This window comes from Numida meleagris, chromosome 3 (genome assembly GCF_002078875.1).
Source record: "Numida meleagris isolate 19003 breed g44 Domestic line chromosome 3, NumMel1.0, whole genome shotgun sequence".
NCBI lineage: Eukaryota > Metazoa > Chordata > Aves > Galliformes > Numididae > Numida > Numida meleagris.
The window spans coordinates 105958932-105983220 of record NC_034411.1 but is presented as its reverse complement, the minus strand read 5'-3'; the positions used below and the strand labels follow the sequence as shown (position 1 = coordinate 105983220).

The window sequence follows — 24289 nt, the reverse complement described above, 5'->3', positions numbered from 1 at the left end:
CCCAACGATGCTCAGCAGCTCCTCCAGCTCCTGCAGCAGCCACAGGCCCAGCAGCTCCTGCAGCAGCTCCCAGCATCGGCTGCACGGTGCCACCCCCATGCGTTGCAGTGTCCCCTCCATCAAGCGCAGCAGGGCTCGCCCGGTGACCTTGTGCTTGGCTGCCAGCAGTGCAACCAAAAGCACAGGAGGAAGAGCTGAAGGCAGAAGGGGCAGCTCCTGCTGACCCCACACCCCTTCACTGCTCTCGCTCAGGAGCAAGAGACTTTATATATTCTAGAAGAATATAAGCAAGAGACTCTATGTATTCGCTCTCTATAACTACCTGAAGGGAGGTTGTAGTGACCTGGGGCTTGGCCTCTTCTCTCTTATAACTAGTGACAGGATGAAGGGGAATGGCCTCAAGTTGCACCAGGGGAGATTTAGGCTACACATTAGCAGACACTACTTTTCTGAAAGAGTGGTCAGGCGCTGGAATGGGCTGCCTAGGGAGGTGGTGGAGTCACCGTTTCTGGAGGTGTTCAAGAAACATTTAGATATAGTGTCGAGAGACATGGTTTAGTGGGATTATTGGTGGTAGGTGGATGGTTGGACTGGATGATCTTGTAGGTCTATTCCAACCTAACCAACTATATGATTCAATGATTCTAATGGAAGCCAAGGGAGCTCCTCGTGAAGGTAAGCAGCTAAAAGTGAACAAGCGGTAGCCAAGAGAGAGGGGGCTGGCCCATGTCCCTCTGCCTGGCAGCCAATAAATGGGGGATGCACACTACAGGAATGCTCTCTTAGCTCATTCTCTGATGTTAGTGCCATCCCCGGCCTCAGCACTAACTGGCAATGGGGAGGCTGCAGGTTTGGGGCCGTGACCTCAGGAGCCACCTCATGTTGTAGGCAGCAAACAGCGTCCTGTCCTCCACTCTCCCAGCTCCTGCTCCACACACACCATCAGGACAGGGTTAAAAATTGTTTCATTTTCACTCAACATCCGTGCCTGCCTACTCTGCTTCTCAGAAATCAGAGCCTTTCCTGGAAGAGGATCAGGCCCTTGTGAAACAGGATGTGCTTCTCAGAGTCACTCGCTTTCAGTGAAGAATGCCCAGTACACCTCCTAACTTCACAATTTGATTGGTAAAGGCCCAGCTGGCTTCCAGACCTTTCCCAAGGATGGAGGATGCTGAGACGTGACACCTTTGTAAGCTCTTGGCAGGAGCCAGCAACCTGGGAGCTCCCAGCACGCATGTGTGCTCAGTGACAAAGAGCCTGCAGGGTTCACAGAACCCCAAGGTGCATGGGGCTGGAGGGAGATGAGTCTGGGCATTCCCAGTGCTGCTCAAACTCCCTGAGCTGATTGCTGATGGTTTCAGGATTGCTTTGGACATCCCAGTCTCCCTGAGAGGTGGATTTGGTGGCTGTGAATTGACTGCACAGCCATATCCAAAGAGTTCCAGACACCAGCTCAGTTTACAGCAGCTGCCGAGTTTCACTTTCAGACACAGCTTCAGGCAGCTGGAGGCCTCCCCCAGCCCCACCAGCAGGAAGCTGCAGCCTGTGCAGAGGTTGCGGGCTCTATAAGAGCAGGGTCAGAGCCAGGCTCAGAAAGCACCAGGGCTGTGGAGCACCGCAAGTGCAGGTAGGGCCTGGCTGCGGTGCCTGGGGTGGGGCAGGGGCACTCGCACCCACTGGGAGCCCTTTGGTCCTCTGCTTGGTGCCTCACATTACGGTGCTGGGCTGAGAGGGCCAGCAGGAAAGAGGGGATTGTGGCAGGGGGAAAAGGGGCTGCGCTACGGGGGCTGCGATGGCAATGGCTGCACAGGGGTGCAGGGAGGAGCAGGGGAGGGAAGTAGGATGGACTCGGCACCCAGATCAGGGGCTGAGGCACAGCAGCAATGGAAGCACAAGGGGCTCGGGGAGGGGAAAGGCAGTGCAGGGATGGAGTGGGGAGCAGGGCCCCGAGGCAGAGCCAGGGGAGCTGTGGAGCAGAGCCCAACACAGAGCCCTGCAGCTCTGTGGCCCCACTCTGCATGCTGGCGTGCTGCGCTCATTCCTGCATTAAGGGCTCGGTGCAGCGGTGCTGGCCGCGTGTCACGGTGTGCAGCCCTTTGGGGCAGCTGTTGGCAGCTGTGTCTGTGCAACATGCTGTGCACACATCTCTCCCTACCACCTTCGCTCTCAATGGCGTTCCTCATAGAGGGAATTCTCTTGTTGCTGAGCCTTTACTCTTACCTGCCACTATGCTGCCTTCCCCTCCCTGCCCCATCTGCACCCCACCAGGACGCGTTCCAGCCTCCATTAACCATTCGTCTATGAATGGCAAAGGGAAGACTGGCTTGCTGGGTTTCCTCCTGCTGTGAGACAAAGTGTGCAAAGTGGGGAAAAGATGCCTCTGTTGGCTGGAGAGCGGGTGGGAACTTCCTTGTGAAGAGCAGGAGGGAACCGCCTCTGTGGAGCAGCACCCAACGCAGCCCTCACAGAACCCTAGGATGCTTGGGGTACCGCTGGATACCTCTGGTCCCCCCCTGCCCCAGCAGGCCCTTTGTCCTCTGGACACGGTGCTCCTCCAGCACCGCCCCAGCGCTATTCATATTCCTTCATCTCCCGCAGGGCGCTTCCTCTGTGGCCCTGGGAGGTCCCACAGGAGCAGGAGAAGGGCTGGCCTTCACTGCTTCCTGGAATTAATCTTCTGCATTCTCGGCTGCCCTCTCCTGAGTGTCTGTTTTTCTCCTTTAGGATTCTGGGCCTTTCCTCGTGTTTTTCCTCCTGAATTCTTGGAGTGGTTCCCAACCTCTTCTTCACAACCCTACCTTGTCTACCGGGCCTCACAAGTGACTGTGTGCTGCCTCGCTTGGGCCGGGTGCCCTGGTGCCCTGCATCCTCTGGAAAGCCAAGCATCACACCTCCAGGAGCACCTGCTGTGAGGTGAGAGGACTCAGACTGCAAATCCATTTAGTGTTTTTCCTTAAATCTTCCCCGAGCATAAAGGAAAAGAGGGCATAAAGGCTCCGCAAGAGTCAAAAGAGCACAGTAACAAGGGCCTGGCATCCAATCCTGAGATGGAAAAGCTGTAGCACGTAGTTGGTGGGATGAGAGCTGATTGCACAGGAAGGTTTTGTGCACTGCATAAATCTCCTCATATCCACCTGAATAGAGACAGAGACAATTCTCAGCTCTGTATGACAGCGCTGTAAGGGTATGTGCACAGTGAGAGCGTTGGCTTCCTCACCGTTATGCAGTCAAGGACTGTTCCAGTGCCAAGGCAATGATAGGTAAAGGGGGCAGTGATAAACTAAACCCCACAGGGACAACAGCTAGCAAACTCTCAGCATAGTACAAAATAATGGCACTAGTCATGTTAATAATATAATCATGCCTTGGACACGGCATCCCGACTGCCTGACTTAGAGCTTTCTCCTTCATTTTGTGTAACGCTTTGTAGCAGCATTGCTGTATGCATTTGCGTTATCATAACTCGATCAATGCTTTGATTGACAGCATGCTGAATGCAAGAGACAAGGCAAACATAGCACAATGACCTCAAATGTTATTTAACCCGTTAAGAAAAGAACAAACATGTTTGGCCCATGGCCCAGTGCAGCGTCGGAGGCACGGACTCAGATGTGAGTGATCCAAATCATTTATTACAGGTTCTAACATCACTTATATACATTCACAGGTTTTCTCTTTTAACTTTCCCACCCGCCTTTACGTGTCAACAAAACATTCCACAATCACTTCTTAACCATGCGTGCAGATGCTTATCCAGTCAGAGCCGTGAGATGTTCCTTTTGCTTTTCTCTTCATCTGGAGATCTCCCCGGTTCTCAGCCTTGCTTTCTCATGTCATTTATCTTGCTCTGCAGCTTCTGCTCTGAACAGTCTTTCTTGTATTCCCACAATTCCCCCTTTTTTGTTTATTAGCAAACTATTAACATACTACAAAATAATATCACTAATCATATTGCCAAGGCAAACATAGTAGAATGACAAGAAATACTATCAAACCCATTAAAAAAAGAACAAACACACATTTGGCCCATGGCCCAAGTTTCTGCAGCCTGGGAAATAATTCCAGAGGGTCCCATCCTCTGTGTACCTGTAACTGATTGGGGAGAATCTTCAACTTTTGTAAACTCTGATGTATTGATTAGTAAGATTCATACAACACATGCTTTTAGAGTGCTCACAACCATGCCTTTGGGCTAACAGAAAATCAATGGTTGCAAGACTTTGTAGAGTTGCATGTCGGATAGAATCGAAATTAGTTGGCAAGCGTGCTAGAGCATCACTAGTGGCATTCCTTTCCTTAGCTGGCTAACATCCTAACTTGGTGAGTGTAGCTAATGCTGAGCGGTGCTGTTTCAGGGAACATTTGGATCTGAGAGACAGGATGTCTCAGGAGCAAAGGCAAGCAAACCATGCACTCAGAGTTGCACAGAGGGTCATGAGTTTTAGCCAACATATGCACACTCACACACACGGGCATCCATTTCAGATAAGACCATAAGCGGGAAGCAGAAACTCCCTAAGCAAGTGCATTATTATGTATCGACCCTTGAAAGACAGCAAACCACCAGAAAGGGGAGAGAAGGAACATGCCGGCGGTGGATGCGATAGGCAGTGCCAGCAGAGCGTATCCTGCTTCAAGGGGCACTTTTCCTCTCTCACCCATCACAGACTCTCCCCTGCTTTTATTCTCCCCAGGGTCTGCAGGGGTTTTTCCATTTGTACACCGCATCTGCGTGGCCAGTGCGTTATACAGAGCCCAAATGGAACACCTGTTCTCAAAGTAAAATAAACTACCAAGGACAGCTCTCTCTACAAAACAAAATATTTGCAGCTATAGACACAACTATCAGTTCCCTTAAAACTATCAGAATACTTTGTTCCATCCCAAGGTCATTCTTCAGTGAGGGGCCTTTGTGTCCCTGACATAGGTGCCAATTGAAGGGACCAGTCAACTAAAAAAATCTGTTGGGCAATATTCCAGATTTCTATATTAGAATCACATGTGGAATCAAAGCAAGATAACGTGCGCCTTTGTCTCAAGTGATGCGTGGTCGTATTTTTAAATGCTGATTAGTGGGATGAAAGAGAGTTAATCCTCCTATAGTACAGGGTCCTCCCTTAGCTTTGCCTGGGATTCCTTTCCAGGTTCTGTCTCCACAAATTAAGAAAAGGTTAATTGATAGGCTAAGTGCATCGTGACCGGGTGTTACTGATAATGGGGTGGTGAAATTACACCAAAAAGAGCTATTCCCATAGACTCCAGCACTGGTAACATTGAATCCTGTTCAATTCACATTTGATCCTCTACTGAAATTGAGGAAGAAGCACACAGCAGCCTAGATAGCGCCTAATAATTCTAATTCCTGAGGCTGCATCAGTAATACAGGAAAATCACCCACTTTTGTCATACCATTACCAGTGTTGTTATTGCAATACCATCCAGTGGGTAATCCAGCCGTTTTGCACCACTCACTGTGGCACTCATGTGCTATCTGCAATACAACATTTTGCAAAACAATAGCAGTAAGTAAGAAGCACACAGTCCCAGTCATTCTGAGGGCTGGATGCTGTTCTCTGCCTTGAGATGAGGCCGAAGGTATTGCACCGAAACCCACCTAGGACCAGTACCCGTGGAAACACAAGCATATCCACAACCCAAGTTATCAGTGGTAAGGGACCTTCCCAGTGCCCTGTGGCCATATTCCAAACATTAACCATTGGCCGTTCCTTGAGCATTGGGGTGACCCCAAAATGGTGGTCTGCTCGAGCTGTATCTGCATGATCACAATTCAAAAAATTCAGCACAAGCAAAGCCTTACATAATCTTTCTCGTGGTGTGTCTCCCGTATTCCCCCTTTTTGTTTATTAAGAGTACATTTCAATGTTTGATGATCATGTTCAATGATAGCTTGGCCGGTGGGAGAACGAGGAATGCCTGTAACATGTCTAACTCCCCATTCTTGGAGGAAAGTTTGAGTGGCCTTAGAAGTATACGCAGGTCCATTATCTTTTTTATAGTATGTGGGACCCCCACAGCAGCGTAAGCAGATAACCAGTGTTTATCCTCATCACGACTGCATTCGCCTGTATGTGCTGTAGCAAACATGTAAGAAGAATAAGTATCTATTGTTACATGCACTTATTTTAGATGGCCAAACTCTTCAACATGAGTGACATCTGTTTGCCAGAGTTGAAGAGGTGCTGTGCCACGGGGATTTGTCCCTATCTGCGGCAAAGGGGCAACTGCCTGGCAGTCTGGGCATGTTACAATAATGTTACGGGCTTGATCCGCAGTCAGTTGGAATTGTTTTTGTAAGGCTCTCCTATTCTGATGGACAAATGATGTTTTTACAGAGTCTAAGCACTGTAGTGCTTCCGGTGTTAAATGCTGTTTAGAGGTTAGATCCGGGCTTCCTTTGAGTAGTTGCAATAGCGGGTGTAGCTCTTGAGCAGGAATACTCAAAAGTGGTCGCCATCAATTGGTGCTTCCTAATAATTTTGCAGATCATTTAATGTCTGCACGTGGTGTACTGTTTTGAGGGTTTGCAGCTGAATGGAATGAGATGTGATTTTCCATAACCCTCACGGTCCTTGACGCCCAGGAGCAGCACCTCCTCCATCAGGGTGAGCCGCGTTTCCTTGGAGTCCCCCTTCTCGTCGTCCCCCGGCTCTTCCCGGCGGCCTTCATCCCCCCGGCTGCCCCCAGCCCCCGCTCCTGCTTGGCAGCCGCACTGCGCAAGGCCTCAGTGCGGGGCTGCTCCAGGCCCAAGCTGCGCGGCGTGAGGGAACTCATGGCTGCGGCCGGCCGGGGGCGGTCATGGGCAGCGGGGCGGTGGCTCCCGGCAGGGCGGGCGTTGCGTAGCAGCGCGTCGGGGCCGGGCGGGGGTAGGGGAGGTACTGGGCCTCACAACAAGGTGAGGTACCTTGTGCAGGAGCGTACAGAAGTACCGTCCCTCCTCGCTCGGGAAACCAGCATATATATTGGCAGTCTCCAACTCCACAGATTACCATGGTCTCCACTAGGCAACGAGCTCACCCCACAAAGACTGTGGTGACCCAGACGGAGGCCCTGCCCTCGAATGTGGCTGTCCAGGTCTCCGGCTGCAGGGAGTGCCTGAGCCTGCTGCTGCTGCTGGGGGAGGGCGGCAGGAACTCCACCTGTGTAAGGTGCGAGCAGGTGGAAGATCTGCTTAGCATAGTGGCAGAGCTCAAGGAGGAGGTGGAGAGGTTAAGGACCATCAGGGAGTGTGAGTGGGAGATTGACTGCTGGAGTGACTCGCTGGCATGCCAGAGAGAAAGGTGCCTGGGAGATACTGCCCAGAAAGTGATGGATCCCATGCCCCATCACTGTCCAGCAGAGAGAGGGGACCTGAGAGACGGGGAGGGTTGGAAGACAGTTCTAGCTCAGCATCGTGGGCGAACCACTTCCCTGCAAAACTCACTCTCCCACGTGCCCCTAAGTAATATATTTGGGGCACTAGAAATTGAAGGGGACGTGAGTGAAGAGGCATGGGAAGGTTTGCTTAAGACATTGCCAAGGCCAAGGCAGTCAGCTCTGCGTCTCCAGACTGCCTCTGCTAAGAAAGACAGAAGGGTTATTGTCATAGAATCATAGAATCATAGGATGGCCTGGGCTGAAAAGGACCTCAGAGATCATCTAGTCTCAACCCCCCTGCTGAGTGCAAGGTCACAAACCACTAGACCAGGCTGCCCAGAGCCACGTCCAGCCTAGCCTTGAATGCCTCCAGGGACGGGGCATCCACCACCTCCTTGGGCAACCTGTTCCAGTGCATCACCCCCCTCTGAGTGAAAAACTTCCTCCTAATATCCAATCTAAACCTCTCCTGTCTCAGTTTAAAACCATTCCCCCTTATCCTATCGCTATCCACTCTCGTGAACAATCGTTCCCCCTCCTGTTTATATGCTCCCTTCAAGTACTGAAAGGCCACAATGAGGTCTCCCCGAAGCCTTCTCTTCTCCAGGCTAAACAAGCCCAGTTCCCTCAGCCTTTCCTCATAGGAGAGGTGCTCCAGCCCTCTGATCATCTTAGTCACCCTCCTCTGAACTCGTTCCAAGAGCTCCACGTCTTTCTTGTGCTGGGGGCCCCAGGCCTGGACGCAGTACTCCAGGTGGGGTCTCACAAGAGCCGAGTAGAGGGGGACCACCACCTCCCTCTCCCTGCTGGCCACTCCTCTTTTAATGCAGCCCAGAACATAGTTGCCCTTCCAGGCTGCAAGAGCACACTGCTGGCTCATGTCCAGCTTCTCATCCATCAGGACCCCCAAGTCCTTCTCTGCAGGGCTGCTCCAAGGAGTTCTTTCCCCAGTCTGTATAAATACCTGGGATTGCCCCGGCCCAGGTGCAGCACCTTGCACTTGGCCTTGTGGAACCTCATTAGGTTCACATGGGCCCACTTCTCCAGCCTGTCCAGGTCCCTCTGGATGGCTTCCCTTCCCTCCAATGTATCGACTGCACCGCCCAGCTTGATGTCATCTGCAAACTTGCTGAGGGTGCACTCGATTCCATCGTCTATGTCACTGATAAAGATGTTGAAGAGCACCGGTCCCAGGACTGAGCCTTGGGGGACACCACTCGTGAGCAGCCTCCATCCTGACATAGAACCATTTATGACAACCCTTTGGCTGCTACCAGCCAACCAATTCTTAACCCACCAAATAGTCCATCCTTCAAATCCATACCTCCCCAATTTGGAGAGAAGGATGTGGTGGGGGACCCTGTCAAAGGCTTTGGAGAAGTCCAGGTAGATGACATCGATTGCCCTTCTCCCATCCACCGATGCCGTCACTCCATCAAAGAAGGCCACCAGATTGGTCGGGCAAGATCTGCCCTTGGTGAAGCCATGCTGGCTATCTCGGATCACCTCCTTGTCATGTATGTGCCTTGATATGTCTTCTAGGAGGATCTGCTCCACAATCTTCCCAGGCACAGAGGTGAGGCTCACCAGCCCGTAGGTGATTCGTAGGCGATTCCCTCCTCATGGGAATGGAGGGCCCCATATGCAGACCCGACCCGACTCACAGGGAGATGTGCTGGCTCACTGGAGCCCTGGTCAAGGACTTAACTAGAAAACTCCCAAATCTGGTTCACCCTTCTGATTACTACCCATTACTGATAGTTCAGGCATGCAGTAGCTCAGAGAAGCCTGCAAACTGTCAAAAAAGACTTCAGGCCTTCAGAATTCTGTTTGAGGGAGCAGGAGCACAGCTGATAGTTCCTTCTATCCCTTCTGGGGTGGCGAGGGACACGGAGTGGGCTAGGAAAACCCTGGTAATGAATAAGCGGCTGAGAGGCTGGTGCCGCCACAGGAACTTGGGGTTTTTCAACCATGGGGCGATTTACTCAGCACCTGGTCTAATGGCTGCAGATGGGTGTCACTTGTCTCTGAGTGAGAAATGAATCCTAGGCCAAGATCTAGCAAGGCTCATTGAGAAGGCTTCAAACTAGGCAGGAAGGGGAAAGGGCATGCAATGAGGCTCGCTAGGGTAGAGTGAGTAGTCTGGGATTTTATGCTAGATCCGATGTGGGAAGAGAGTCGAGTGCAGTGGGGCAGAAGAAGGCTTGGGGTTGCTGTCACACCAGGAGATTGTGGAGAAGAACCTCCAAACTGTCCTGTAGGATCTTCCTACCTCAGAGATCTCACTACCTCCGAGGAAGTAATGTTGCTGACCCCCGTCCAAAACCTTCTCATGTCCCTCTAGGAGGCAGTGGAAGAAAACTTCAGGTTTCTTTTGGAGGTTTGAGGGAGGGTCCCTTAGAAAGGTAGTGTGCCAGAAAGCCCTGCTGAAGTGCCTTTACACTAATGCACGCAGCATGGGAAGTAAGCAGGAGGAACTGGAAACCGTGATGTGCTTGGAAAATTATGATCTGGTTGCTATCATGGACACGTGGTGGGACAAATCTCATAACTGGCATACTGTGATTGAGAGTTACAGGTTCTTCAGAAAGGATAGACAGGGTACGAGGGGAGGGGGAGTTGTCCTCTATGTTATGAAGCGAATAGATTGTGAAGAGCTGTGTCTGAGTAACAGCCATGACAAGGTTGAGAGCTTGTGGGTTAAAATCAGGCGTTGGTCCAGTAAAGGACATCTAGTGGTTGGGGTCTGCTACAGGCCACCTGATCAGGGGGAGCCTGTTGACAAGGCTGTCTTGCTTCAACTGCAGGAGATGCCACGCTTGCAGGCTCTTGTCCTGAGGTGGGATTTCAACCACCTGGGTATCTGCTGGGATAGTGGCACGGCGGGCAGCAGACAATCCAGGAGATTCCTGGAGTCTGTTGAGGATAACATCCTAGTCCAGGTATTAGATGGACCGACCTGAGGTGAAGCCCTACTGGACCTGGTGCTCACCAGTGCGGAGGAGAGCATCAGAGAGGTGTCACGGTATTATCTAAGGGTCTGCGTCCGTGACAAGGGGGACAGGCCCGAAAGAAAAAAAAGAAGAGAAAAGAGAAAAAAAAAGTTGTCAGCGGGTAGGGGCCGGCCCCGGGCGGTCCAGCGGCTAAAGCAGCAGGGAAGCCACGGACCCACACCCTGGGGAAACAAAGGGAAGAGGGGAAAGGCAGGGGACTCGTAGGCGGATCTAACACAAAACAGCAGCACCAATCTGAGGAGGAACAACTAATTTTACTAAATATATCAAAAATGAGGCTAGTGGAATTGTAACAGAGAGTTTACAAGCTGAAAGTCTTACACAGTAAACTGCAGGAGGACCACGTGCTTCTCTGCCGGGCAGGAAGGAACAGACCCCGCGTCTCCCACGCGGCTTCACCACCCCCTCCAACACAAAAACCCCTGGGGAATGCACCTCCTCCCCTCCCCCTCAGAGGGCCACACACCAAAAAAGGCAGTTTGCAGTATCCAGGGAATTAACTCTTTAACTGCCAGTTCTTTACATGATGTAATGATGTGGAATACCGACAACAAAAATCACAAAACCATGACAAGAGGTTAAGACTGGAGGCAGCCTGGGCTACAGTGACCATGCCCTGGTGGAGTTTGCGATCTGCAGGAATGCAGGCCTTGCAAAAAGCAGAGTCGGGGATCTGAACTTCAGGAGAGCAAAATTCCAGCTGCTCAAGGAACTGCTGTATGGGATCCCCTGGGAAACTGTCCTTAAGGGCATAGGAACAGAACAGAGCTGGCAACTCCTTATGGACACCTTTCTGAGAGCACAGGAGCTCTCCATCCCCCAGCAGAAGAAATCAAGCAGAGGAGACATGCGAGCAGCATGGCTGAGCAAGGACCTGCAGTTTCAACTGAGGGAAAAGAGGGAAATGTACGCAAAAGTGGAAGCAGGGTTGTGTAGCCTGGGAGGAATACAGGGCTGTTGTCTGCATATGTAGAGATAAGATCAGGAAAGCCAAGGCACAGATGGAGCTGAACTTGGCTAGGGATGTGAAAAATAACAAGAAGGGTTTCTACAGGGACATAGGCAGGAGGAGACAGATCAAGGAGAGTGTTCTCTCTCTGATAAATGAGAATGGAGAAGTGGCTGAGGTGCTCAGTAAGTGCTTTGCCTCGGTCTTCACTGGTGCTTAGGCTCCCCGTGTCTGCCAGGATCCTGAACCTCTAGGTGTGGGTGAGAGGAGCGGATTTTGTCCCACTGTAACAGTGGAACAAGTCCGAGATCTCCTCATGCAATTGAATGTATGTAAATCCATGGGACTGGATGATATCCATCTTAGGGTTCTAAGAGAGATGGCTGATGTGGTTGCCGAGCCGCTCTCCATCATATCTGAAAAATCATGGCTGTCTGGTGAAGTCCCTGGTGACTGGAAAAAGGGAAACATTACTCCCATTGTTAAGAAAGGGAGAAAGGAAGACCCAGGGAACTACAGGCCGGTGAGCCTCACCTCTGTGCCTGGGAAGATCATGGAGCAGATCTTTCTGGTTACCATGTTAAGGCACATCTGAGACAAAGAGGTGATCCGACACAGCCAGCATGGCTTCAGCCCTGCAGAGAAGGACTTGGGGGTCCTGATGGATGAGAAACTGGACATGAGCCAGCAGTGTGCTCTTTCAGCCTGGAAGGCCAACTGTGTTCTGGGCTGCACTAAAAGAAGAGTGGCCAGCAGGGAGAGGAAGGTGATTGTCCCCCTCTACTCAGACCTTGTGAAGCCCCACCTGGAGTACTGCGTCCAGGCCTGGGGCCCCCAGCACAAGAAAGACGTGGAGCTCTTGGAACGAGTTCAGAGGAGGGTGACTAAGATGATCAGAGGGCTGGAGCACCTCTCCTATGAAGAAAGGTTGAGGGAACTGGGCTTGTTTAGCTTGGAGAAGAGAAAGCTCTGGTGAGACTTCATTGTGGCCTTTCAGTACTTGAAGGGAGCATATAAACAGGAGGGGGAATGACTGATTACATGGCTCAATTGTGATAGGATAAGGGGGAATGGTTTTAAACTAAGACAGGGGAGATTTAGGTTGGATATTAGGAGGAAGTTTTTCATTCAGAGGGTGATGACGCACTGGAACAGGTTGCCCAAGGAGGTGGTGGATGCCCCATCCCTGGAGGCATTCAAGGCCAGGCTGGATGTGGCTCTGGGCAGCCTGGTCTAGTGGTTGGTGACCCTGCACTCAGCAGGGAGGTTGAGACTAGATGATCTTTGAGGTCCTTTTCAACCCAGGCCATCCTATGATTCTAAGAACTCTCCGGTAGCAACAGCTTGCGGCCCTCAAAGAAAGATGTTTGGACTGTGAGAGGAGGAAGGGGAAAAGATGGGCCACTGGGGGCACCTCCTCGCAAAGAGTGACTCAGCACCAGCACGCCTCTGCACAACTCAGGGAGGAATTCTGCCATGGAAGGGTTCTGGCATCAGTGATGAACAATGGAGTATGATGTAGCACGCTTTCAGGGGGATGCTGGTAAAGACATTATGTGCCCCATCTGCAGCAGGGTCCTGGAGGAGCCCATTCAGGCTCCTCACTGCAAGCACACCTTCTGCAATGCCTGCATCACCCAGTGGTTCTCCCAGCAGCAGACCTGCCCTGTGGGCTGCAGTGTGGTGATGGTCACTCACCTCCGCCCCAGCCTGAAAATTGTGCACAGTATGCTCTCAAAGCTGCAGATCACTTGCAATAACGCTGGTTTTGGCTATACGGCAGTAGCGCAACTCTGCAACCGGATGTCTCACGTGAACAACTGCATGCACAACCCCAAGTGCCCGGTGACCCGTGAGCAGGAAGGACGCTTGGAAATGCCCAGAGAGGAGCTGCCAAACTACAACTGCATCAAGCATTTAAGATCAGTGGTGCAGCAGCAGCAGACCAGAATCGCCGAGCTGGAGAAGACCTCAGTGGAACACGAGCATCAGCTAGCAGAGCAGAAATGTGACATTCAGCTGCTGACAGCCTACATGCACACTGTCCGCAGCGTCAGCCCCAACCTGCAGAACCTGGAGGAGACCACTGAGAACAATGAGATCCTGGAGTGGGTGAGCTCCCTCCAGCCCACCCGTGTGACACAGTGGGGCGGGATGCTTTCAAAGCCAGACCCCATGCTGCATGCTATCATCAAGCTCTTGCTGGTGGAGAGCGGCTGCCCCACGTTGGGCGCCTTTTGCAGCATCGAAAGGCACAGACTCAGATGCGTGAACAATCCGCATCATTTATTGCAGGTTCTGACATCCCTTATACACATTCCCAAGTTCACTCTTGTAACATTCCCACCCCCCTTTACATGTCAACAAAACATCCCACAGTCACCCCTGGTCTACTCCTGAACCATGCATGCAGGTGCTTATCCAGTCAGAGTCATGAGTCGTTCCTAGCCACACACTCTTCCTCCAATCAGGATCGATATCATGCGGTGATCACATGGATCACCTGACCCATGTTTTTGTCTCCTGGAGGCATCCTTTGTTCTCAGCATTCCTATCTTCATGTTGTTAATCTTGTCCTGCACCTTCTTCTCTGAATAGTCTATCTTGAATTCCTACAAATGCTGATGACCCAAAGTCTCCAATGGCCACTTCCTGGGTGATAGAACACTCTGGGCCATGCTCTGAAGAGGATCAGCTTGGATTAACTAGAGGGAAAAGGAGACTTTGAGGTATTTGAGCACAACCTGTGGAATGATGCTGAAGGGAAGCAGAAAAGGACCAAAATTGAGGAACAGGCAGAAAAGGATACGAAAGGGGCTGCTGTCATGAGACCAGTGGCAGATCACTTGTCTGAGCAAGCCCACTCACTGCACTCTGTCCTGTCTCCTTATTAAATCCTTTCCTATCTCAGCCTGTGCAGTCCCCCTCTCTACCTCATGTCTGTGTGCTGCAAGGAAGCAGAGCCAGTGACAGGTGAGACTGGTCTGGGGGATACACAAGGGTGCTGCCGAAGGCAGCGCCCTGTCCAGGGTTGGTTGTGTAGCCACGGCCGTGGTGTGTTTGTGTGTCTGTCCATATCTGTCTGTTGCTGGGGTGCCCAAGGCTGGATTCCAGCAGCTGGGTGGGAAGAATCCCTGGAGCTCTGGAGCAGCCTCTTCTAAGAAAAGGCGGTGGCCTTTTCTAACGTGCCTTTAACTGAAGTCTGTTTACCTCTTCCACAGCCATGGAGTCACAGGAGGAGAGAGCAGATGATTTGGAAAAGGCCAATCTTGCTAAACAACAGCTGGCAGAAACATTAAAGAGGGAAGGACTGGATGAAGAATACTGGCTCCCCAAGCTGTTGACGGTATTAGGTATTAAATCAAAAGAAGCTTTGCAACATCTGCAATATGAAGACTATCTGAAGCTGGAGTGTGAGGTACAGTACCCCTGGGAGAAAACGGCACTCCGAAAGCTTCTGCACATTACAGACAACAAAGCAACTGTTGAGGAGCTGCAGAAGCAGCGCCTGGAGATGATGAAGCAGAGGCAAGAAGAAGCCAAGCTAGCCCTGCAGGAGCTGAAAGAATTGCATCACAGCCACAGCCACAGCAAGGAGATGGTAAGACAGAAAGAGGAGGCCCTATGGCAAGCCATGGACATTCCCAGGGAGTACTGGGCACCACCAGAGAAGGCCTTGGTAGATGAGCTTGCAAGCATCCAGAAGCAACTGGAGCAGCAGGAGAAGACCGTGGGCAGGAGCGAGAATGTCTCTGACGAGGAGGTCCTGAGACGGGCGTCAGGAGGATTGGCTCTGCAGGGCATTTACCGAACCAACAGCCTGGCAGACATGCTGGCAAAGCGAGAGCAGCTCATCAGAGTCCCCAGGGGTTTCAAGCTTGCTGGTCCGGAGCAAGGGTCACTGCTTGAGAGGAAGGAGTTCTCCTCCTCTGCAGCTGAAGCCAGTTTCACCAAGTCCATGGAGCAGCTGGGGTTCAGCCTCAGCGTTTCTGCCAAAGCCGGGTTCTTGGGGTTAAGTGTTGAAGGAGGTGTAGATTACAGCAGCTCCTCACACAAGGAAGTCACTCACCACTCACGCTCAGAGCAGGCGTACATTTGTACCACCAAGTACCAGTACATCCCTCTGGCCTCCTGCTATTTCCAAAAGGACCAGCTTCGCCTCTCAGATGGGGCCCTGAGGGAGCTGCATTGCATCGAGCACCTTCTGAGCATCACCCAGGAGGCAGACAGGCTCAACATGCTGAAGAGCAGGTGTGCCAGCTTCTTCAGCAGGTTTGGGTCCCACATCAACCAGGGACCCCTCCACTTTGGGGGCATATTCTGGTGGAAAGCATCTTCCGAAGGATTCAGGGCAGAGCAACAGGAAGAGATGAAGCAACAAGCATCTGAAGCACTGAACTCCTTTGTCAGGGCGAGCTTCAGCAGTTTTGCTGGCAGTGTGGACGTTTCCAAATCCAGCTCACAGGCATCAGTTGGGAGAAGCGATAGAGGCAGCAGCCACACAGCGATTCAGCTCTTTGTGACCAACACAGGGGGTCCATCAGAGACAGATTCCCTTGCTCAGTGGAAGTATGGGCTTGTGGCCAATAACACAACCTGGTTTGTTATTGACAGGGGCTTTCAGCTGATCCCAGTGTGGGACATCATCCTGTCCAACCACTCCAATGATTTTAAATCTGCCTATCAACTTAGCACCAGCTTCAGGGCTGCATATGAAGCGCTCACAAATCACAGCGTTGGCACAGTGTTTGGAGAGGAACTGGCCAGTGCCATGGAAGAGGCCAGAGCATTCCTGGAGCACATGAAGACCTGGGAGGTGACCGCAGATGAAAGGAAACTGGTCGCGTTGATAGATTTCAAACAGGCTCTGAATGAAAAAGCAAAAAATCCCAGTGTCTGGATCAATGTATGCTTGTCCAATAAGGCAATGCAGGAGTTTCTGCTGAATACCGTTCTGTTTTGCCAAAAATCGCCTCCAGAAAACATCACCTATATCAAATCTCTGCTGCAGTGCCTGCTGGATCCTCACATCCATTCTGTTAAGGACTTCCCCAGGGCTTCCCTCATTATGCAATGGATTTTCTGCACTGAGCACACATTTCCCAAAATTCCCAGTATTTCTGAGGTTCAGGATCTCATCGAGACACTGCTGCAAATGAAGGAGCACATTCAGGAAGTCACCTACTCACCAGCCACCTCTGCATCTGCCATTCATGAAGCAAAGATCAAAGCTACCCTGACTATAAGCCTGGCTGTTTATTCTTTGCTCCAGTATCTGCAGGAAAGGGCAGAGAAAGACATCGAACTAATAGTGCTCTTAGTTACAACCAGCATTGGATACCAAGTAGAAAGTAGCACTTTTCAGCACCTCCTTGGTTGTCCAGAAATTAACTTCATGGCCAAGGAAATGAAAACTGCATATGATGAGTACCAGGGCCTGAAGGAGCAGGATGTCTACAGAGCCGAGGCCTTCCTGCTCCTCACAGGCCTCACCATAACATCCGAAAGTGGTGAGGTGTCCCCTGAGCAGAAGAGTGAGCGCTTAGTTTTCATGGAAGATAAGATGAAGAACTCATGGTCTGCAGAGATAGAAGATCTCCTCAAGAAACAGAACGCATTCAAAGACTGGGAGATGCTGGAAAGTGACTTGCAGGCCTACATCAGTGGGCAACTGGAGGACACCTCTGTCCATCTGAAGACACAGAGTATAATCAAAGACATGGAAGACACTTTTCAAGGAATAACACCTCCCAGTCCATCCAAACCCAAATCTGATGATAGCAAATCCAAAACTCATCAAGCCAGTGCAAACCCTGAGTTCCTCAACATACTTAAGCGCCTTGGGCTAGAAAGTTACTATCCACGAAAAATGGGGTCAGAAGACTTCCACATCATACACAAGACATCTGTACATGGCAGCCAGCCCTGCAAGGAGAGTGAACTGCCTTTTTACTTCCTGCAAAAGCTATTGTGTGTGGACTACAGCGTGAGGTACCTGACTTGCAAAAAACAGAGTAAGCCACAAGTCACGCCCACACCAAAAGCTACAGAGAAAGAGCCCTCTGATTCTTTTGATGACTTTTTCAGTGATTTGGATGAAGGAGCCCCTGAATCTGCAACCAGGGAGAGCCACGTGCACCCTATGGACCTGCAGATGGCCATTTTTCATTGTGCCAATGATTTCATGAGGCAGTACGTGTCATCAAAGCTTGCCTTCTGCCAGTTTGCACTACCCCTCCTGGTACCCAACCCATGCACTTCACAGATCGAGTTCCCTCTCTGGTCCCTCAGCCAAATCAAAAAGAGCTGGAAAGCAGCACCAAAATCAGGAGAGCAGACAAAAAGTAGCAGCTACACAAACAAACTCATCTATCAGGCAGAGACACCCATCGTGTCCTTCATACGCATCGGCAGCTCTCCTTCCTCTTCCAAGTCGCAGCTCCTGAACGCTCTGCTGAGCAAACAAAGACATGACACTTTTTTCCACCGGCATTGCAAAGGCAGCACCAAAGACTGTTTCCTGATGAAAGGTGTGGTGGAGATCTCCTGGTATTGTCCCCGTGGTAGCGACGAGGACAGTTTTGACGGCTGTGTTGCTTTCTGTAACCTGCACGGAGATGCCAGGGATCATGAGCCACAGCTGAGCTTCTTGCAGGAGATCTCTGCTGTGAATGTGGCTCTCATTTCTGAGTCGGATCAGAGCGATAAGAAAGGCAGGAAAATTTTACATGACCTGTGGCAGTCTCAGAGGCCTTTGGTTTGTCTGTTCACTGAGAGAGAGAACATTGCAGCTGGCCGATCTAGCCAAAACATAAGAATAGGAATCAAGAACAGAAATGAAGCAGAATTAGTGGGCGAGCTGACAAAAACAATCCGAGATCTGCTGGAGGGCTTGAACACGTGCTCTAGCCTCAATATGTGTCTGGGCACAGCTCGCAAGCACAGCTTCTTAGTCGATGAAGATGCAGAAGCGTGTGTGATAGCCAAAGAAAAGGCAAACATGCTGGTGAAGCTGCTGAAGGGAGAGAAGCTGTCTGAGATCAAATCAAAGCTACTGCCTCTGCAAGGAAAACTGTGGTACGATTGGTGTAAAAAGGACAAAGAACTCACTCGCTTACAGGAGAAGAGGAACAAGAGCATAGAACATCATCGGAGCCAAATTGAAAGTGACAAATCTGTAATAAGAAGAAAGCAACTAGACAAAGCATTCCCCCTCAATCAGCTGATGAAATCAGTCCTTGGCTTTCTCCAGTCACAGCCTGTCAACACCAAGAAATACTTCCTGCACTGGATGAAGGTCTTCATGGATGACCTGTCCTCAGATCGCCTTGATGAACTGAAGAGAGAGTATCATCAGTTATGGTCTCAAATCCTGGCAATAAAGAAAAGCAATGAAAAAAACAACCCCAAAACTGTAATGATGAGAAGGTTAGATTCCCTTTCCAATGAAATCAATGATTCATCTGTTGGCCTTGAGCATATTTTGAGAGAGGTGGGACAGATTTATGAAGCTCTTGAATCAACAAACTCCAAAGAGGTACGTTTTCGCCAACTACCTGAAATTGCAGCTGATCTGATGGTTTCGGGGTATCCCATTGAGCTGATGGATGGTGATGCTTCTTACGTACCCTTACAATGGGTTGCAGCAATCTTTGACAGGTTAATTGAGAAGTTAGGTGACAAGCGAGTCTTTGTCCTGTCCGTGCTTGGCATCCAGAGCACAGGGAAATCAACCCTACTGAATGCCATGTTTGGACTCCAGTTCAATGTCAGTGCCGGCAGATGCACCCGGGGAGCTTTTATGCAGCTCATTAAAGTGGACGAGAAGCTGCAGCGGGATGTGAACTTTGATTACATGCTCGTTGTGGACACAGAAGGACTTCGTGCCATAGAGATGGCCAATAAGCAGTCACTGAATCATGACAACGAGCTGGCCACCTTCGTCATCGGCATTGGCAACATGACTCTGATCAACATCTTTGGGGAGAATCCGTCAGAAATGCAAGACGTCCTTCAGATTGCTGTGCAGGCTTTTCTGAGGATGAAGCAAGTCAAGCTTTCCCCAAGCTGCCTGTTTGTACATCAAAATGTGGGAGAAATAACAGCAAAGGAACAGAACATGGAAGGACAAAGGCGTCTGCAGGAGAAGCTGGATGAAATGACAGTGACAGCAGCCCAGCAGGAATTCTGTGACGTCACCTGCTTCAGTGACGTCATCCGCTTTGACGTGAACACCCACATTCATTACTTTGCTCACCTGTGGGAGGGTAACCCACCAATGGCACCACCCAACCCCACCTACAGCCAGAACGTCCAGGAATTAAAGAGAAAAATTCTCCAAGCTGCCAAGAAGGAATCGCAGGGCAGTGTTCTGAGGCTCTCCAGCTTGAAAGTTCGTATTAGTGACCTGTGGAACGCCTTGCGGAATGAAAACTTTGTTTTCAGCTTCAAGAACTCAGTGGAGATTGCTGCATACAAGAAACTGGAAACCTCCTTTAGTCAGTGGACCTGGAAACTGAGAAGGCACATCTTAGACTTGCAAATGCAGCTGGACAACAAGGTTCGGAATGGAGAGCTGGAGAAAATCACCACAAAACAGCTTGAAAATCTGGTGCAAGAAACAAGTGATGCCATCACCAAAGACGTGGAGAAGTTCTTCAGTGAAGACAGAGACTGTGAGATACTGATTCAGTGGAAAAGTAGCACGGAACTGAAGCTGAAAGAGCTAAAAGCGTCCCTTCTTGAAGAAACCAGGAGGAAGTGTGAGAGACTTCTAGAGCTAAAGAAGAACCAGAGTAGAGTGGATGAGAGGAAATCTAAATATGAAAATGAGCTCCTGAAAAAGAGCAGAGAGTTGGCTCTGTCTCTTAAAGGCCAGGAATTAAGTGAACAAGAATTGAGAAACAACTTTAATTCCCTCTGGATGAGATGGGTTGCTGAAGTGTCTTCTAATGCTCCCCCTCTGGAAGAGGTGAAAATTGATGTGGAAATAGATGATGTCCTTCTCGAACACTTTAAGGAGCCTAATGTAGCTGAACGAATCGCGAACTTTTCCAAACAGACCACCTTTTCTCTTGATGAGAAGAAACACATATCCACGAAAAAGCTTTTGGGCTTTATTCCTTCAAGTTTTGGTGAGTCTAATGTGAGCAGCTTTCAAAACATTACAGATAGCATCATAAGGCGTGTGAAGGAAAACATTGACCAGAAGGAAAAGGACAAAATGGATTACAGTCGCACTTTTATTCACGAAATACTTAATGAAGTGCAGGAAGGTACAAAATCTATCCCTAGCTCTGAAAAATATCATTTTACTAAAGATTACAGAATAGATCTTTCAGTGTATTTGTGCAAAAAGGCAGCACCCAGGTTTAAAGAGATGCATGCAGCCTTCAGGAAAGCGAATGACCCAGCCATCTACCTGGAGAGCAAGAGAGAAGATTTCTTCAAATGTTTCCAGATTTCCTGCCAAGGAGCCACGTCTATCACAACTTTTGCTGATTTCCTGTGCAGCAGGATTAGCCCCGGTCTTCGCCTGGCCGTCTATGACAAGACAGCTCTTGTCATAGCTGAGCATATGAGGAGCGAAGTACCTGATTTTAATGGCAGTAGAGCCTTTCTGGAAGTTTGCATACTGAAATACCTGGCACAAGAAGAAAATTTTGAAAAATTCAAGCAGTACATTCAATCCCCAGTATACTTTATGGAGCGTTACATTCAGACACGTGTTGAGACATACTGTCTAGATCAGAACCGTCGGCTGACAATGTTTTTAAATAGAACTCTGGATCAGTACTATGAAAACATTCAGAAAGCTGTTTTTGCATCAACCACAGCTGTCAAAGACAGAAGAGACAGAAATAACATAATCTCTCTTTGGCTGGATGAATTCTGCAGAGAACTTGGAGGGGTCCTAACACTGCCCAGGAGTGACCTGGTTGGCATTGAACATCTGGAGATAACAGGCATAGAGTTCCTCAATAACGCCATGATGGAGGCACTTTCTCCCCTGAGAGATCATCTCAAGGACGAGTTTGCTCGTGCTGGTTTGAGCTCGTTTGAAAAGCAGCCTTACAAAATACTGGTGGAACAGTTTCCAGGGTGCAAGGAGCAGTGTCCATTTTGTTGGGCAGTTTGCACAAACACTATACCAAACCATGATGGAGACCACCAGCTTGTCTTCCATCGTCCACAAGTTTTGGGCACATACCGATGGCATATGACAAACAACCTTGTCATCGACATTTGTTCTAGCCTTGTTGCCAGTAACTGTCGCTTCAGGATTGGCGAAGATACATGGATCCCCTACAAGACATATCGAGATGCAGGATATCCTTATTCCACTTGGAACATTCTTCCTGATACATCCATGCAAAAATACTGGAAATGGTTTGTGTCTCATTTCAGGGCACAGCTAGAAGAACTCTACCAGGGTAAATTTCATGGCAGAGGTGAAATCCCTGCTGCATGGCAGACAATTACAAAGCAGGAAGCACTTAACGAACTGAGGTAGGCTAAATTGACATGAAGGAAAATTTGCAACTGCTTTGCATTTTAGAAGAACATGACGTGAGGATATCCACAAAATACTGTTGTAACAATTACAGCCATCAGCCATGTCAAGAGAACTGCATCTAACTGCTTGTAAAGCTGGACAGAATGAGCTGTGCTACTCCTGCCACTCCTCAGAAATGCCCCTGCCTCATGATAAAGTCAAACTCCTCTTCCTTTCTTGCACTCCTCTCCTTTCTTGGAGAAATTCCCTCCATCTCGCAGCCAATCCAACCACAATTAGCATGTGCTTAGATTCTGGGCAAAAGCTCCTTGTATAACCAACGCAGAGAATTAGTTATCTCTGCAGCTTCCTCCGTAGACATCAGCAGGGTGTGATGTTAGCATTTGTGTTGTGAAGGCAGGTGGGCACTGGATGCTGGTCTGGAGAACATCTAACCAGCTCTGCCTGTACCAGCACAGCGGACACTGGGCTTTGCTGCACAGTTCCTGCAGTACTGCTGGTTCTCCTGGAGAGTTGGTGATTCGTTATAATCCTTTGTAGTCTTTGCTAATAAACTGGTAGAGCTGGACTGGGCTGGTCTCTGCATGATTTCTTTCCACTTAAGCCACGATATTGTAGAATCCTAGCATGGTTTGAGTGGGAAGGGACCTTAAAGCCCACCCACTCCCAGCGCCTGCTAAGGGCTGGAACATCTCCCACCAGGTCAGGCCCCATCCAGCCTGGTCTTGAGCTCCTCCAGGGATGAGGCACCCATAGCTTCTCTGGGCAGCCTTTGCCCTCGTGAGGCCCCATACGGAGTACCGCATCCAGGTGTGCGGCCTCCAGCACAGGAAAGATGTGAAGCTGTTGGAGCAGGCTTAGAGGAGGGCCATGAAGATGACCCAAGGTCTGGAGCACCTCTGCTATGAAGACAGGCTGAAGGAACTGGGCTAGTTCAGCCTGGAGAAGAGAAGTCTGAGGGGAGACCTCACTGTGGCCTTCCAATATTTAAAGGGATTTTTTTTTTTCTCTCTGCAGCCATATTCCTGAGGAAATCTTGAGGAAGTAGGAATTGGGAACTGCTATTGGCTGTTTTAGCTGTAAGAAAGGAAAATAGCCTGGGAGAAGTATGGTCTGCATCAGGCTGCCCAGCGGGAGCTGCTGGAAGTGGCAGTGTCCTGCACTCTCTCGTGTCCCTGACAGAAATAACTCATTCTGTGCCCAAAATGGAGCCTCTGCCCATGCTGCCCAAGCTTCTCCCTTCCTCACAGCATTCCCCAAACCAGCCCGGCTCCACTGGGAACGCCTTGCTGGCTCCAAACCCCTAGACGTGGGACTCGGTTCCTGTCCTGTTGGGCCACTGTTGGGATTTAGGTCATTTCTGATCCATTTTGGAGGTTTTCTTTACCAGCGCATTGTGGAGGTCTGTTTGACCCAGCGCCCCACATCTGGGATCAGTTTGGTAACACGTGGTACCCACAGTATTTTGAGTGTATACAGATTCATGTGCATATAAGTCATCAATCATCAATATATTTGTTACATTACTAGTAACACATTTGTAGTAACTGATAATATTACTGTATATTTCACAGAATCAAAACCATAGGGATTGGAAGAGACCTCCGTGGATCCCCCAGTCCAACTCCCACTAAAGCAAGTTCCCCAGAGCAGGTGGCACAGGAAAGCATCCCAGTGGGTTTGAATATCTCCAGGAAAGGAGACTCCACCACCTCTCTGGGCAGCTTGTTCCAGAGCTCTGCCACTCTCACAGTAAAGAAGTTATTCCTCATGCCCCATCCACTTGATCCCCACCATTTAGTTACTGATCAGCACTGATCAGATTCCCCCTCCCCTTCTCTTCCTCAGGCTGAACAGCCCCAGGGCTCTCAGCCTCTCCCCATCAGGAGATGTTCCAGGCCCCCCACCATCTCTACAGCCCTCTTCTGGGCTCTCTCCAGCAGTTCCCTGTCCCCCCTGAACTGGGGAGCCCAGCCCTGGGCGCAGTGCTCCAGATGTGGCCTCTCCATCATGGAGCAGAAGTGGGGATCACCTCCCTCACCCTGCTGGCCATGCTCTGTGCAATGCACCCCAGGGTCCCATTGGCCTTCCCAGCCAGCATAGAATCATAGAATCATAGAATCATAGAATCATAGAATCATAGAATTAGCTAGGTTGGAAAAGACCTGCAAGATCATCCAGTCCAACCATCCACCTACCAGCAATAACCCCACTAAACCAGGTCTCTCAACGCTATATCTAAACGTTTCTTGAACACCTCCAGGGACGGTGACTCAACCACCTCCCTGGGCAGCCTGTTCCAGCGTCTGACCACTCTTTCAGAAAAGTAGTATTTCCTAATGTCCAGCCTAAATCTCCCCTGGCGCAACTTGAAGCCATTCCCCCTCGTCCTGTCACTAGTTATAAGAGAGAAGAGGCTGACCCCCAGCTCACTAC

The 24289-nt window shown here is 50.1% G+C and overlaps 1 protein-coding gene and 1 pseudogene across 2 annotated transcripts; both read left to right on the top strand.

Annotated features, from left to right (window-relative positions):
- LOC110395845 (interferon-induced very large GTPase 1-like) lies at positions 1543-22614 on the top strand. 2 transcript variants are annotated; one of them, XM_021390784.1, is made up of 4 exons: positions 1543-1627; positions 2725-2913; positions 3487-3611; positions 14559-22614. In XM_021390784.1, exons 3-4 carry the CDS (start codon positions 3533-3535, stop codon positions 21848-21850), a joined length of 7371 nt encoding a protein of 2456 aa, XP_021246459.1. In that variant the 5' UTR covers positions 1543-1627; positions 2725-2913; positions 3487-3532; the 3' UTR covers positions 21851-22614. The 2 variants fall into 2 exon arrangements, with proteins under 2 accessions (XP_021246459.1, XP_021246460.1); XM_021390785.1 differs by lacking the exon at positions 3487-3611.
- Positions 12656-14550, top strand: LOC110395847 (annotated as a pseudogene).